Source organism: Perca flavescens, chromosome 10, assembly GCF_004354835.1.
Source record: "Perca flavescens isolate YP-PL-M2 chromosome 10, PFLA_1.0, whole genome shotgun sequence".
NCBI classification, from domain to species: domain Eukaryota; kingdom Metazoa; phylum Chordata; class Actinopteri; order Perciformes; family Percidae; genus Perca; species Perca flavescens.
In genome coordinates, this window is record NC_041340.1 from 15831864 (window position 1) to 15848484 (window position 16621).

Below are 16621 nucleotides of genomic sequence, written 5' to 3' on the forward strand. Positions count from 1 at the left end.
AGTGGAGAATAGCTCCTTTGGAAAAGAAAGGAAAGAAAGCGTGAGCAAAGAAGCTGTTTTTAGTAGTCTGGTTGATTTCATAATAATAATGTTTTAATTTGCAAGAACCTTTTTTATTCTGTAATGATCCTGGAATAACTAAGAAAGTAATGTCCAAGAAGAAACTGAAACTTGTAATACATTTAAAAAAAAAATTATGACTTTTTTCAAATATGTCTGCACTTTTGCAATTTTGTAAGTGTATGTGAGTGTGTAAGCGTGTGTGCACAGCGCTGAGGGCATACTCCTGCTGCTAATAGACAGAGCGGGCTCAGCAGTCAGCCGTCAAAGAGTGCAACAACTTAGAAAAATGTTGTGTTGTGTTGCAACTCTTGTGAGCACTCTGCTCATGTCCTCTTAAATTGAGCATCTTTAGGTATCAGCTGAGAGAGAGGACACCACCTGTTTGGAAAATCTTTGGGGCTGTTCTGCTGTAACTTTTTTTATTTATTTGTTTGGAAGTTTGCACTAGTGATGTCCTGCTCTAAAGGCTGCCCTCTGCTGTCAGTTGAGGTTCTGTGTGGCCGAAACTATGGGAATTAACTCAGAGAATGTCAGGTACTGCAGACTTTGTGTATCCCCACCCACAGTCAGTAGACAATTTTTATGTTGGCTGTATTAGTTTCATTTGTCAAGAAATATGACACGGAGTGAACCATCTGGTCCATTTCTGTGCCGCTCTAGCAGGCTCTAGCATGGTGTTGGAGTGTGTTATTCGTAAAATTTTGATTTTGCAAGGGTACTCTCCTTTCACTACAGCACAATTTCTTTAACCATGCTTTTATTTATATTTTTGGACTAGCTTCTCTCTGTTCTTTAGTGCTGATTGTTGACAACCCACAAACAACACTTACTCTCTTGCTTGCCGACAGTTAGATGGGAAGATTGATTTCACTCTCGTTTGTGTTCGCTAAATATGAAGCTAGAGTTAGCAGCCAGTTAACTTAAGACTGAAACGAGAAACAGCTAGCCTGGCGCTGTTCAGACCAAGAGATAACTCCAGTATGTTACCCTCTGTGAAACCACAAATTATCGTTAAAAACAAATAAGTTATAATGTGTTAATAATGGGGCTTTAGAGGTGCTGGAAGGCAGATTTTTAAAACCTTTAGACAGAGCCAGGCTAGCTATTTTGTCTTGCTTCCAGTCTTTATGCTAAGCTAACTGCCTGCTGGTTCTAGCTCAATATTTTCATGTAGTACCATTACATCCGATGTTACAGATCTAAGCATCTGATTTTACCCTCATGGCTTTTATGAAGTTATTTCCAGAATCCTTAAAGACTCTTTTAACCACCTGTAAGAAAAATATTGTGTTTGCTGCTGTGACTCTATCCTACAAGCGTGACGTCTTATCTACAGTAACTCTCAGCAAGAAAGCAAATGAGGGAATTTCTCTACTCCTTTCAAGACGTTGGTGATGATTGTCATCTTTGGTGTCTACAAGTATGTCCTGATCATTGTTGGAGGAGTTTTTTTGTTAAAATAAGATTTTATTCACTCTTCACTCAGGACGAGGAGGAGGGTGTGTCTCGGGTGCGAGTGACCAGCAGGAGGAGCCCCCACAAAGTGGAGCGAGTTTCTGGCCTGGTGACTCTATCTCATGTCGACGTGCCAAAGGTGAGTAAAGAAAAGAAAACATGAATTTCCTAGGGGTCTCTTGAACACAACTTTTCCTCAGTGATTCTATTCAGGCTTTAGAAAAGGCAGCTGCTGCTAATATAAGCAAATACTAATGAGCCTGATGATGTGATGATTACGCATTCACCATGACAGTTTACTGAGGCATCACAGAAGTGCCTTAGCATGCATCATGAAACATTTGTTACTGTTCATAAAGGTTGATGACCTTTGAAAAATGTATTGATGTTGAGACATGAATGCTAAATCACAAAGCAGTTTAAGGAGTCCAGGGATTGATTTCTAGGGATTGGTATGACCAGTTTAATGGAATCTGTTAATAATCTGTGTTGATTATTGTGGTGTTAATTAGCCTCGTGAGACCGTCCTGATCTCGCGAGCTTCAGTTTTCCACTCGCAGATCAGTCTGGCATCTTGAGGCAGAGAAAATTTGGAGCCGTTAGCCAAACGACCGGGCCAATCAGTGTTGGTTTTGAGGTGGGTTAGGTGGTGATTGACAGATGGTTTATCCAATCAGCTAACCAGTATTTTCAGACAGCGGTAGCCCTAATTCTGTTAGCCGCTCGCTAATGCTTTTTTTCTCTTGGATCCTTCTTTTGGAATATGGTTCGGGAACCTGAAATGGTGTCTTTTATTACTAAATTCTCGTTACACAAACGGCAAATCTCCTTTACCGACATGTTGATTGCATGCTGAGCTAACGAGCTATGCTTTGCCTGCAGCAGCAGGGGCGGGCTTGTGGTTGTATTTTCATACGCTTCGTGGATCTGATTGGTTGATTTGGCCCGTCTATCACCAACATAGGTGATAAACAGATGGTTCAGCCAATCAGCTAACCAGTATTTCCGCCCCTTCCCAAAAGTTCTCCAACGGAAAGTTCCCAGATGGATATGCCGAGCAAATGCGAAGCAATCCATCTGGCGGAGTCAGGTTACGTGTTAATATGTCATGCTAAAAAGAAATAAATACACTTTCTCTTCAGTATTTCAACACCTACAATGAAAATGTGCATCTATTATGCTCGTACACATCTGTAGATAAAAATGATTGATTGAAATTTATTAGGGGTTATGTGCTATTTCTCATTTTTCTAACACAAACCTGATATAATGTGTTAATAAGTGAGCTTTAGAGATCGTCATAGTCTTATTTTGTTGCCATTGGCTAGCTGTGTCACCCTGTTTCCAGTCTTTATGCTAAGCTAAACTAACCGCGTGTTGGCTCTAGCGCAGAGACATGAGAGTGTGGTTGTTATCCACCTTCTCATCTAATTCTTGGCAATAAGCGTATTTCCCAAATTGTCAAACAATTTCCTTTAAGAATTGTGGGTAATCTGCTGCTTAGATGATCAACAGTTACGATAGAGATATGTCTCATAGGCTAGCCGTGGTCCTAAGCGTTTTTAAAAGCCCTTGTGTTCACATGCCTTTCCCATTACAACACAGCCAGTGGCACATGGTAGCACAGTGGCTGCAGGCGTTGGCTTTTCAGCTGAGCCCAGAACTAGTGCAATGGGTGGGGTTATGAGGATCAGGGGGTTTGGATGGGGTAAAAGAGAGGGAGATGCAGGCTGTGAGCACATGGATTAAATGTGCTTGTATGATAATGTCTGCATAAGGATACGGTGACAGTACAGGTTGACTCTGGATAATATGGGGCTGTGGTTGTGTGTGTGTGTGTGTGTGTGTGTGTGTGTGTGTGTGTGTGTGTGTGTGTGTGTGTGTGTGTGTGTGTGTGTGTGTGTGTGTGTGTGTGTGTGTGTGTGTGTGTGTGTGCACGCGTGTGTGACTCCCTCTATCACATGAAGGAGGAAGGTTGAGGAGGCACAAGGAACAGAAGTGAAAGAGAGAGAGAAGGTGGAGTGTAGAGAGAAAGATATAGTGGGGGAGACTGGAGAGAGAGAGCAAGGCGGCTGAGAGGCGAGGGCCGGTGCAGTGCAGAGCTGGAACGGACACCCAGAGCTCAGCCTTCCTCGGGTTGCCATGGAAACCACATTCCTCCCCCGCCTGCATCCCTACAGATTGCTCTGACTCTCTCTATCTATCTCTCTCCTCGCTTCTCTGTTTTTCATCCTGTCTTTTCCATTCCTCTTTTAATTTGTGTCTTTGTTTTTTTAACTCTCACTCTCTCTTTTTACACCATACACGCATTGAGCACAAACGTGATGATGCACACTCAGCAAGCACACTGGTTTCACATGCACGGCTCTCTGTGACAAGGTGAATGGGTAATTACACAGAGTTTATTTTGCATTCCTCGGCATCTCTCTATTTTCTTCTCTCTATTTTTACTCCCCCTTCTGTTCAGCACCATGCTTCAGTAATGCCCCCTCTAGTCATCGCATTTCTGCCCACACATAGGGCACCTTAGCTTTGATTCTCCTCAGTTATGGCATCTGTCGTGGACCTACAGCACCTTCATCGTATTTTATCAACTGCATTCAGCTTCCTTGGTTTTCAGCTCATCTCTTAACCTCCTACTTGGACCCCATTCCATAGCTCTCTTTCTTTCTGCTTCTGTCTTTTTATGCATGTACAAAGTCTACGCCAAACATTGTTCCTTAGCGATGCAGCTCTGATATAATCTCCCACTCTTGCCATCTTGTGTTCCCTCCACTCCTCATTTTGCTCAATGTGCATGCTCCTCTCTCTTATTATTCCATCAGTTGGAGGTGCTGTGTTTGGTGTGTGTGTGTGTGTGTGGTGGAGCAGCTGTTTTCTGCCACTGAGGCCTATTAATAGGAGTCTTAGCCGTGTAGCCTTTGTTTTCTGCGTCTGCATTGCTGTGAGAGCATCATGGAGGCTCCTGAGCAGGTTACATTGGCTTAAAGTACAAAATTGATGATACTCTCCTTGGACTGACTGACCGAGAGAATGAAGCAGCCCCCCCCCCCCCAGAGCTATGATTCATTGAACAGTGGAAGCATGACCTGTAAAGATTCTCCTAAAGATTTATTCCTTTCAACATCTGCTGTTTGTGGAAGAAACAAGTGAATTCTGCTAAGATGCATTGATTGCCTGAGTGAGACTTTTAAGACTTTCCTCCTCACCCCCCTCTTGCAGTTAGTTAAGGCTACAGTAGAGCAGCTTAGTACGTGTTGATATGGAGCTGCCTCTTTAAGACTTCCTCACTACCGACTGTCCTTTCATGGTGCTGCATCCGGTCAGGTGACAAAGGAGTAGTCACATAGCTTCTCTGAGAAATGCCTAGAAATGACTGAAAAGCTCAATACATGGTGTGTGCTGTGGTTGGGGGTTGTAATGCTCATTACAATAGCGTGTGTGTGTGTGTGTGTGTGTGTGTGTGTGTGTGTGTGTGTGTGTGTGTGTGTGTGTGTGTGTGTGTGTGTGTGAGAGATGTCCAGGTGGGTTTATGTAATAAGGGCAGTGCAGGCTGATGCTGAGCTGATAGTGTTGAGGAAGCTGCAAGGTGGGATGCGGGGAAGCATCTCTGTTCAAAAGTGCAGGATAATCTCCTCGTTTATGCCATAAATCACAGGCCCTTCTTTTTCATTTGTCAACAGCAGGTCAGAGGTTACCGCTTTCATTTCACAAGATAAATCACCTAATGCTGTTGATCCTCTCCTTTCCAGTGTAAGCTGTTTAATTGGGCACAATATTTTTTCAAGGACTGTACACACACACAAACACCAGTCACTCATGCATGTATGTATACATTATATTTGTGCATGGACACATGGTTAATGTCTGTTTCTTTATATCTTTTAAATTGCCATTAGTCCGACAAGATTGCTATTCTTCTGGGTCTACTAAAGCCAAGCTGTTCGTATTGTATTTTCTCCAGGATAGATTCAATTTGTGAGAGTCAGAGTGTAAACAGTTCAATCATACCCTGCTGCGCAGTGTTGTTCCAGTGTTTGTGACAATTTGTGGTTTTAGTAATTATGACAAAATGTTTTTCACTAATCTTTGAAAATGGAGAAAGTGTCCACTATTGAAGATAACCCGAAAGACTGCTACATTTCTTTGGTGGTTTTACATTTTCTCGCCTCTAGTATTTATGTCTAGCCACTAAAGAAATGCCAGTAACTGAATATTGCTTTTTCTACTTGGCACTGTGTCACAAATGGAAAAAATAATCTTATATAGGTGACAGTTTTATTACGTTATAAACTGCAGATTAAATTTGACAATATCATGTAATCTAATACAAGGACACTGCAAACGACAACCTGAAAAATAATAGTGTAATTGAGTCTAACAAAAACTTTGGCTACACAGTCACAACAAAAATTTAACATAATCTGCACAAAGGTTGTATTTATTGCAGTGCTAAGGTATTTCATTACACTATATTGGGTTTTATGCCCATTTTAAAGGTTCAATTGCCTATATTTCACATTATCAGCACTCTCCTGAAATGTTCACTCTTAAAGAAGCAGAAGAAGTTAAACATTACATGTCTTTAGTGATTAAAACATAAAGGAAAGATCAACACAGATTATCTAGATGTTTTTATCCACAAAGTTACGTTGTAAAATTTGATTTTATACGACATTCATTAACCTTCAAGACCTTTCCTGTAATAGCTCTAATGTGATTAGTGTATATTAACTTCCTGTATTCCTCTTCCTGCTATCCTTCTGATACAGAAAACCAGCAATTGATTGGCTCTAAAACGACCTACCAAATTCTTTATATATTTGATATTATGTAATATTTAAAGGGAGAGGTTTTTTTCTTCTAGAGGTACTAAATATGTCTACATACACAGTTCATATCGCAGATGTGAGATGTGTGTGTGTGTGTGTGTGTGTGTACGCAAACCATACAGATGACATATCTGTGTTCATTCAGCGCAGGGGATCTTTCTCTGTCCATCTCTCCTGCCTTTATTTTGTGTACCCTGCTTGTCATTCCCTCATTTTGTGTGCTGTACAGCATGTGTTATGTTTTAGTTTTTTTTAACTGCAAACCCTCTGTGTGGTAAATGCAATGTGGACAGTTTATAAGAGGGACAGAGTGAGGCTAGGGAAGGATGGTTGCAACATGTGCTCGGTCATGTGTGCTGTGATCGATATGCTTACATCGTCCTTTCAAGGCGCTGCCTCGAAGACCCGCCTCACTGCTCTGATTGGCTTCAGCAGGGTTTGTGGCTGCATCCGACAATGTAACTTGAGGCTTTCAGTGGTTTCTAGTCTCTGTTTAAAAATGCCAAAGTTTCTCCTCTTTTTGCTTTCTGTTTGGCATATCTCTGTATGTTACAGTGAAAGAATATCATTATAATGAAGTGAGTTAGTGTTGCATGTAATTTAGTGTCACTGAGCCTGCTTTGTGTGCCTCCTGGTAGGGCTGCAACACTATGCAGTGCGCCCTCTCCCCAAAATCCTGCTCAATTTAACAGGAAGGTTGCATAGATAGACATTAATATACATACAACTTAAAGGCACTAGGTCTAAATGTTATTCAAAACACTGAAAAAGCATTTGTGTATGAGCACTGTAACATGCAGACATGTATATGTATATGGATAAATGTACTCTTTCCCCCATGCAGACACACCCAGCTCAGTTCCCCGTCACATTTAATTAATAATGCATATATGCAGGGTTTTAATGGCGACACTGTAACATTCCCTCTTAGGTCTCTTAAAAAAGAAACCTTCACCCTCAGTGTCGGGATGTTTTATATCTGTGATCAACCCACAAATTTATACGCATGAAAAACGGTTCACAGGCAGTCCAATCACATTACTGAAAATATAACTGCCACAGATACATGAAAGCCATATAGTCTTTCCTTCTCTCTTTTTCCCCCTCACACATCCTCGCTCTCTATCTCTTCCTCCACCCACTCGAAAGCCCAAGCGTGTAATCTTGTTGGTTTTGTACACATGTGTTGATGTCATCATTGTGAACATAAAATATTTCCCCTATGGTTCTTAAACGAGGCTTCAGGAGTGCAGTTTTCTCTCACTGTGCTTATTTTTGACTCAGTACTGCACATGGGCAGGACTTAAGAATAAAATGAATTCAACAGCAGTGCTGCTTTGCCAGTAGTAATACTAAAATAAAAGGAAGATCGGTAGAGAGCGATGTAAAGTAATGCAGCGTGATTCAAAGGCATCACTGTTGAGAGGCAGGTCTAGTGATACCCAGGAGAAAAAAGGATTTTCATCTGCTGCACCTACTTCCATTGTGAGATTATATACAGAAGTGTGCTGTGACACAGAGCCCGGGGTCGCCACTCACTTGCACAAGAAAGAGAAAGTTAAGTCGGCGGCTGAACTAGAGATGAGCGTAGAGGTGACCAGTGATCAGTCGGAGGGACAAGGGTGCTCACTGTAAGTTGGATCTTGGCTGCATTGGTCTGATGAAAAACATGGATTAGACTCACAATTAGGGGATCATGGTCGGCATTGACAGGCTGCGGACTACTACTTCCTGACCTTTTTTATTGTGGAAATAGACAAATACAATATTTTCATTGTGCCTTGATTTGTGAAGCAGTACCTTTTCACCCAAGGCTGGCAGCAGTGAGGTTGAGCTGTTGTGGCCCCTTTAAGAGCAGCTAGTGAAGCGCTCAGTCCTGTTGGTGCTGCTGCTGCTGATGGCAGCGCTGCCAGTTGATTGGCTGTGACTGTCAGGGCTGAGGTGGTGGAGGGATGCTGCTACGTATCTCTCTCCCTCCCTCCCTGCCTCTTTTTCCCTCTCTCTCTCTCTCTCTCTCTCTCTCTCTCTTTCTCTCTCTCTCTCTCTCTCTGTGTCTCTCGCTCTCCATCTCCCTCTTGCTTGCTCTCATCCCTCTGAATAATCCACATCTAGGGCAAGCTGGCTGAGAGGCGATCCAGTGCTCAGCTCCTCTCTGCAGGCTGAGAAAAGAGACAGAGAGAGAAAGACAACGATTTCCAAAGCAGGAGGAAAACCGTGAGATTTTGACGGATCGGGAAGATACCAAGAATTAACAAAGGAAGGTTTTCATCTGCGGATATCATTTATTTATACATATTGTTTATATATCTATATATATATTTGTACACACGCATATAGATATTTATATATATATATTTATCCCTGTACATAACTGTATTTGTGCTTGTCTGTTTATATTAATATTTTTATATGTATTTGTGTGTGTAAATATATATGATATATAAACAAAAGAATATACATATATATATCTATGAATTTATATGCGTATCACTGTGAACCAAGAGAAGCAAGAGGAAATTTCTATCATCGGGGCTGGTCTCTGATTGTGTGGTCGTATACAATATTTTGAATATTTCCTTTGATCTTCTACGTCAAGAGGACAAAGACTACGTGCCCATTTTGTATTTTTTGTTTTCCTGTTTCCCGTCCCTCTTGATCTTTTTTTTTTTTTTTTTTTTTGCTACATCCGAGAGGAATAAAGCGGAGAGTGACAGGATTTGACGAAAAAGGGAAAATCTGTAGAAATTCCTGTGATTAGTGTTATTTCCATCGGCATTAGCGCTCTGTGAGCCGATCACAGCTTGCTGTGTGAGATCTGAGGAGGCAGCAGAGACAGAGTGCCACGCCGCTCAGCTCAGCGTCAGCCCAGCCAGCATGCACAAACACCACCACTGCTGCAAGTGCCCAGAATGTTATGAGGTGACCCGTATGGCTGCCCTGCGTAGGATGGACGCCCCGTCATATGGAGGAGACTGGCAGGCTGAGCCCTATGGATACCCGCCTGGGTACGGGGGAGGCCAGACCTTACCCCCTCCGGCCTCAGGGGGAGGTGGAAGCATGGGAGGAGGAGGGGGCACTTTGGGGAGAAGTAAGGGCAAGATCATGTCTGGTGGGGGCCCTGGAGGCCCCAACCCAAAGGGCCAATCCAAGGGTGCCCCCAAAGTAAACGGCAACAACTCCAGTGGACAGGGAGGATGGTGGCCCGAGTGCACCTGTACCAACCGGGAGTGGTATGACCAGGTAACTCATCTTCCTCACTCTCTAGATAGCTCAGGCCTTTGGGGCCTGGTAGGGTAGGACTGGGATCAGATGAGCTGCTGCTGTCGTAAAACAGAGACCATCATGCATCAGCTGTCGGTTTATGAAAGAGAATTCATATTTAGTATTCATCTCAAGCCCTCCGTTTTCCGATTTGTTGACTGTAATTCCTCTATTGGAAGCAGAGTAAGGAGAACAGAGCAGGACTGATCCAGTTCCACTGCACACACATGGAGATGATCTTCATGTTGGGATTTGATGCAGATGAGTTAATGCTGATACATTTAACACACCTAGTGTGTGTCGTCAAAAGGCTTACGCTGATGCAGTTACCATAGGCCAAAAAATGGTGCATTTTCATTCAATGGAGCAGCACTGAGATGCAGTTTGCAATTATTTTAAGTTATCTCTCGAGCCGTTAACTCCGACATTCCAGACCGAGTTTGTACATTAGATGTAGGAAATAGAATTCTCAGAGATCAACTAATTGTAGGATTGTGGCTCATTAGCTCAGAGTAGAGGAAGAGATGATGAAATCGATCTTTGATTCCAGTTCCATTTCTTATTTGGCCTTTGTTTTTTAAGAATCACAATATAATGAATATGTGAAAAAAAATAGCGATTCATCAGTGATCGGTGTCTAACCGCTGCCTGTCATACATGCCACACAGTGTGAATGAAACTGCCTCTTTACATGCACTCCCATTTTGTTTCTATTTTCTTCATGTATTTACATGTATTTATAAATCACAGTTGATAAAAGGTCAGAACAGCTTCAGAGGCACAGGCTTTAATTAAGGAAGGTGCATGTATGCGAGCATGAGAGTGAGCTTGGGTGGGGGAAGGGTAACTTGGTGAGCATGAGATCCAAGGAATGGTTCTCGCTGTGCATGAGTATGTGTCTATGTAGTCTCGTATTTGCGGCAAGTGAAGCCGCTGCATTGTTTGTAGTTCCTCCGTTTATGTCTGATCGTGTTTTGAGCAAGAAATGGGAGGCAATGGGAGGAAGGAAGGTGAGAAGAAGCACAGGGGTAAAATGGAGGATGAAATTTCAGTGGCAGAGTGGAAGAGATCCCCCTGAGCTGAGCCCACATATGAGCCGCAACCTGACTGATATTAGCAGATTACTACAAGCAAGAAGAGGTTTGAGGAGGCAAAAATAGATTGACACGTTCTCTTGGTTTGTGTAAAATCTATTGCAATCCTTTTTCTTCCAGACCAATGAGGCTTATTTCATGTTTCACACGTTTGAAAGCTCACAGCAGATGTCATTATGTAAGCATGTATTGCTTACATGGAGATTTTACTCTCCATCAGTATTACCCCCTAATTGTTCTACTGCTCATCTACAGCATATGTATTCCATATTCAACTATACAATGAAACAAATTAGTATCTTAATATGTTGCATCGTGATTCAGGTAGGGATCTTATGTTGTCGTAACAGCACAGTTAATGGATAAACCACTCTATAGAATCCTATCTGGTCTTGTCCTTTCAAATGATCCTTGCTCTCTTGCTGCGAATGTGCACCACACAAAAACTCTGTAGAGAAATGTCCAACCTGGCATTCATGGTTTCAGTCCAGGAGTATCTACACTGGAATGAAAAGAGCTGGAATTACAGAGAATGAATCAGTGATGGATGATGGTGGGGGAAAAGCAGCAGTCAGTGGGGTCAAAATGCTAAGGTTGAAAAAGAGAGAAATAAGCCAATAAAGGCAGGCAGTGGGCCTGGAGAGGGGGAGGGGGTTATGTAAGAGAAGGCAGTTGGTGGTGCTGTCAGAGAGAGAAAGCAAGCGAGGCCCTGACACTTTGGACAAGCATCTGTCCCTCCATCTCTTTAAACAGGCGTGTGAACGGCCAGTGTGTGCTCCCCCCTTCCTATGAACGGGCCATAGCACACGGCATGGATGGAGATGCACACCCACCACCACCCCCACCTTCCTCAGCCCTCCTCAGTCACCGTTGCTCATCCTTGGATGGGAAATGTGAATGCTACCCCTCCCCCCACTACCTATACACAGCCGGAGAACAGGGCAGTTATCACACACGCCCAACCACGCACGTCTATTATTGTATAGTTTTCATAACAACTCGTGTGTTTGGATGCTAACGCGATGAAAAGCAATAACCTTGCACAGTCATTCAGGATAATCTCAGCCGGCTTTTTGTAGCTCGATCATTGACATTTTCAAATGGCTTCTGTAACCATGAACATTTCATGTACGTATGTGTGAGGAAATCACTACACGATCCCCAAGACATAATGATGGCATATTCATTTCATGTCATCTATTTACTAAACTATTGTGCTGCTTTTATCAAGAGCTTGCTAGGTTAATTATGGATTGTTTGGACTATAAGAGCATTCTTTAAAACAAGAGCTTTTGAATTTAAATCTGAGAAAAGTAGAGACCTCGGTCTACTGGGAGCTTCAGTCAGAAAGCCCCTTCTTTCCCCTGCGGGCTCCAATATGTCTTTGTGTGTTCTCCAGCTCTGTGGCTATGATTAGCTTAAAATATTAATTGGATTTTACTTTATTTATTAGCATCAAGATTTGGTCCAAAATGCTTTGCCAGAACCATTGTTTATAACAGGCCTCTGTAGTGGCTGTGGTTCTTTAAATGAATGCATAGGCACAGTGGGTGTTCCATGTCAAAGACTCCCATAGGTGATTAGGACTCAAAAGCTTTCAGGCCTTGATCAGAAATGTTTTTGCACGTGTATGTGTGTGTGCGTGTTTGCATGCGCGTGTGTGTCTCCTACAGTCACATTGATTGATCAGTGTCAATGGTTTGTACATCTGTCTGATGAGATTTAGTTTGGGCCGGATTTGATTTGCCATTTCTGTAACAGCAACCCAGAGAGTATTAACGGATGGGATTTACATGTGCTCCATGGCCAAATGTCTTGAGCTGGATCCCCTACTGTGATCTTGAAAGGCTCTATCAAAAACCTGAAATATTCTCATCAGATCAAGAGAGATTTATCTATGAGCTTGTCTTGGAATAAAAAAAGGCAAGAAATATGTGATCTGAATGAAAGTGCAGTCCGCATATCCATACATTTTCTTTAAAACATCTGGTGTGAATGATTACGCCAAGATGTACATTTACAGTTCCTGTCAATGCATTCAGTCCAATGTGACACAGAATCACTGCACAGCTGTTTTTTTAAGTCTTGAGTAAAAGAAGAACATTTGCATATATTTTGTGTAACATTACACAGCAGTATTTTTTTTCTCTGATAGATGCACTACTTGGGGTTAACCCTTATGATGATGAGAAAAGTAGGAATCCAAGACTTCAGTGCTTAAGTTTTCTTTTGCATATGTGTATGCTCCAACATTATAGATCTTTTCATATTTGATTGTTGATTCGACCATAGATGTATTGGTTTGAATATGTATAATATGGTATTTTAAGTTGGTGCTCTTAGCATCAAGTGAAAATTGTACATTTACAAAATTAGGAAGGTGACTTTCGACAAAATGTCAACTCAAAGTCATGCACGTTATTTTGTAGCCTTCTTTTCAAATAAACATATTCTATGCTAATAATTTTAACAATTATGATAGAATATCACACCAAAGATTATATAAAGAAATATATTGTATTGTCTAGTATGATAGCACCTGTGATGTCATAATACCTCTGACATCACTTTTAAGCTTCAGCATTACCCTGGCTTCAGATTACATTTCATCTGAGGACCCTGCTCCCCCATGCTGTCCCTCCCTAACCGGCACACTCATCCCAAAAACCTTTTTTTTTTCTTTTTTCAGTAGGAGGCAAAAACATGCTAAAATAGTGTAATTACTCTTTGTAATATGTCTATACTGCAGCTCAAACCCTGTATTCAACTAAACAATGTGAAATGTTTTGAAACCTGCTACAGACAAGTGCTCCATTTTTTTTTAAAGATTTTGTCGTGCACTATTGCATCTGCCACAAACTTACATAATGTTTGTTTTAACCATTGGCGAGGTGTAAATGTTTGAAGAGTTTAGATTTCAGCACGAAGAAAACAATGTAATGTGATATCAGTGAACTGCACACAGCATTTTTAGCTAAACATTGATTGCTTCAGACCAAAGGACACAAAAGATGCAAAAGATCTCCAACTTTTTCAAGAAGCACTCTGCTCTTTAGGAGACAGCTTATATTTAGTTCTTATGTTGTGAGTTGTCAAAAACATTTCGTCAGCTAACACCATCATTTCATTTTGGCCAAACAGGGCAGATCTTACTTAGGTAGTAGGAGATGCTCTTCTCTTCTACAACTTTGGTGTATTTTTATGTTCAAAATCTTACACTGTGTAGCTTTAAACATACCCCTGTGCTTAAGCCTACTGCAAGATGTTCTTTCAAACTGTGCACAGCAGTTTAAAGATATTTTACCACCGTGAGCTCTGATGGTAACAACAAGAGCACCTCTACCGTAGTTTCTATGAACTCAGGTTGTTCCAGTCAGAAAGTAGAACAGCTACAGTCGTCTGAGTTCCACAACCTTTACTACTGTGTGACCGATATTACCTGCCAATAAAAGATTAAGGCAGTAAAATCCAGTACAGTGTAGTTTCTTCATAGTCTTAATGAGCGTCAACAATGTTTAAGCATGTATAGGAGCTAACCGGCTTTGTACAAGAAACCCAATGTTATCAGCCAATACTGTTTAAAACACACAAAAACAGTTTTAAAAGTCCTGTTACAAATTTGCAAATTCGGCATTCCAAATACACAATTTGTTGCACAAAGCTTTTGCTTTTTGCCACATTTTGGTACAAGGACTACTTGGAACAGTAGCTATTGGTTCTTATCAGGGTTTTTGCCATTTAATGCGTCACCCTACCTTGCTCACTTGTCATCATGTTAATATACATGCAAAAGGAGAAAAAATACACTTGTTGGTTAATGTGAAAGAAAAAGAAATGTGTTGCAACGCACATGTTTAGTTTATGCAAGAAAAGCATTGCATCTCTTTGCACTTAATGCTTTGGTATTTGCACATTTGTACTTCAAAACAATACCTTTGTATACTTTTTCAGTTATATTACACTGAATGTTATTATTGCCACAGTAATTTAATTATGATTGAAATGCCAACATTCCATTTTACAGATCTCATACAAATTCATAGCACATAATTTCATTTTAGTTGTCTGCTAGCAAACCTCCTACATCATATCTTCCCTTCTGTGCTTGCCTGTCTCTCTCTCCCCCCCACACACACAAAGAGATACATTATAAGCGCACACACCCATGCCTGACACAGACCTTTACTGAGAAACAAAGTGTTCCATACCCATGGAAATTTGGGGTTTAAGAGAGGATGGGGAATCATGGGAAATGCACTATGAAACAAGGGAGACAAGGTGCACTGCAATATTTATGTGCACTTTGACAAAAGTTTGCTTTTTATACGCTGTAAGAGGGGGTAGGGACGGAGCGCCTGAGAAAAGGCCAGTCAGACATTGACGTGAGTGTGCAAGGGAGAAAACGGCGCAGCATTATGGAAGCTGAAGCAGTTTATCTGTGATGTGGAGCTGCTGTAGCTGCGACCCAGGACCTTAGTTGTCTCGAATCCTACCTCCTACACTTCTCTTAAAAGCCTCCACTCAGCTCTGTTGTTCTGTACCTTTACAGACCGAATCTGCTCTTATTGTCTTAACATGGAGGCCCTCTGTGAAATGCAGGATTCACAGAAATGTGTTGTGTCCTCTGCCAATGTCAATTTAATGCTCATTAAGTGATTTACTCATTACTGCAGTTTGGCTACAGCTATTGGCTACATATATATATATATATATATATACTTTTGTACAGTTTACAGGTGCACTCGCCTGAAGCTGCAGGTCGTGTGTGTGGAGGTGTGTGTCCTGCTGGAAGCAGAGGCTACCATGCCCCTGTGATCCATATGGTCATTGTCAGAGGCCCTGCCAGGGCTCAGCCCCATATCAGTTCGCCTGTTCCCCTCTCTGGCTCTCGCTGCCAGCTAGGGGAGGAGGGGAGAGAAGAAAGGAGAAGGGAGGGCAACGCCGTTTGTTTGTTTGCTTGCCTGCTTTGTTTTATTTAGGGGTTTTTGCTGATCACAGTAGCGACTGGCCTAGAAATGTGACTGTGCTGTGCAGGGCAGAGTGGACTCCTGATTCAGCGATGGAAACATCAGATTTTCTGTGAGACAGGGAAGCGATGGACATGGGGGCCTTAGATGGAATGAGATGGCAGCGTTAAACGCTACACCACTGTTGCTGTTAATTAAAAGAATCAGACGTCAGTGAGTGATAGATTGTATGTGCAGATGTGAGAGCTTTTTTTTTCTTCTTGCTATGCTAGATTTATTTGTAGCAAGAATGTGCTAACATTCTCAGCAGGGTACACCAGCTCCATCACCCACATGCTGCCGTGGAATATGTGTATATCCAATCAATACCAGAGGAGAGCTAGTCCCTCAGCCTTCTGACTCCTCTTCATTTTTGTGGGGGTGTGTGGGTGCTTTCAACAGCGTTTGTGCTTTCATTGCTTTTATTCAACCATCATATCAGCTGTTATTTTGGTAACACTTAACAATAAGGTACACAGACTCCTGAGTAATTACAGTACCATCGAAACAAGAGCTAGCTGCTGACTAATGAATACAAATAACTAATAATTAAGTTCCAAATTATACAAAATCAGTGATTATATAGTAGATATTCATAAGGTTCTCGAGACTAGACTGACAGTAGATATTATGTTAATAAGAAGTGTTTATTGATTGGTTTTGTACATATTTGTGAATCTGCATACTGACCACATTCTGATTTTCTTACCGTAAATCCTCTTAACAGGCTAAGTCTTTATTTATAATTATTCCCTATTTGATAAATAATATCTTATCATATTTTCACCAGAAGCCTTCATTTTTTCTGATCTGCTCCTGTTTTAATTAGCTTTTTAAGAAACTGAAAGCTTCCCATGTTTTCTTACATACATTTCCACAGCACTAATTCCATCCGTACAGCAATGTAATC

At 41.6% G+C, this 16621-nt stretch overlaps 1 protein-coding gene across 7 annotated transcripts in view; it reads left to right on the forward strand.

The window, feature by feature from the left end:
* Window positions 1-16621, forward strand: part of dlg3 (discs, large homolog 3 (Drosophila)) — an 86788-nt gene that overhangs the window by 15745 nt on the left and 54422 nt on the right. For all 7 annotated transcript variants that reach the window (XM_028588742.1, XM_028588743.1, XM_028588739.1 and 4 more), the window contains exon 4: window positions 1550-1657. In XM_028588742.1, the coding sequence (XP_028444543.1) occupies window positions 1550-1657 (108 nt within the window). The remainder of the gene's footprint in view (window positions 1-1549; window positions 1658-16621) is intronic.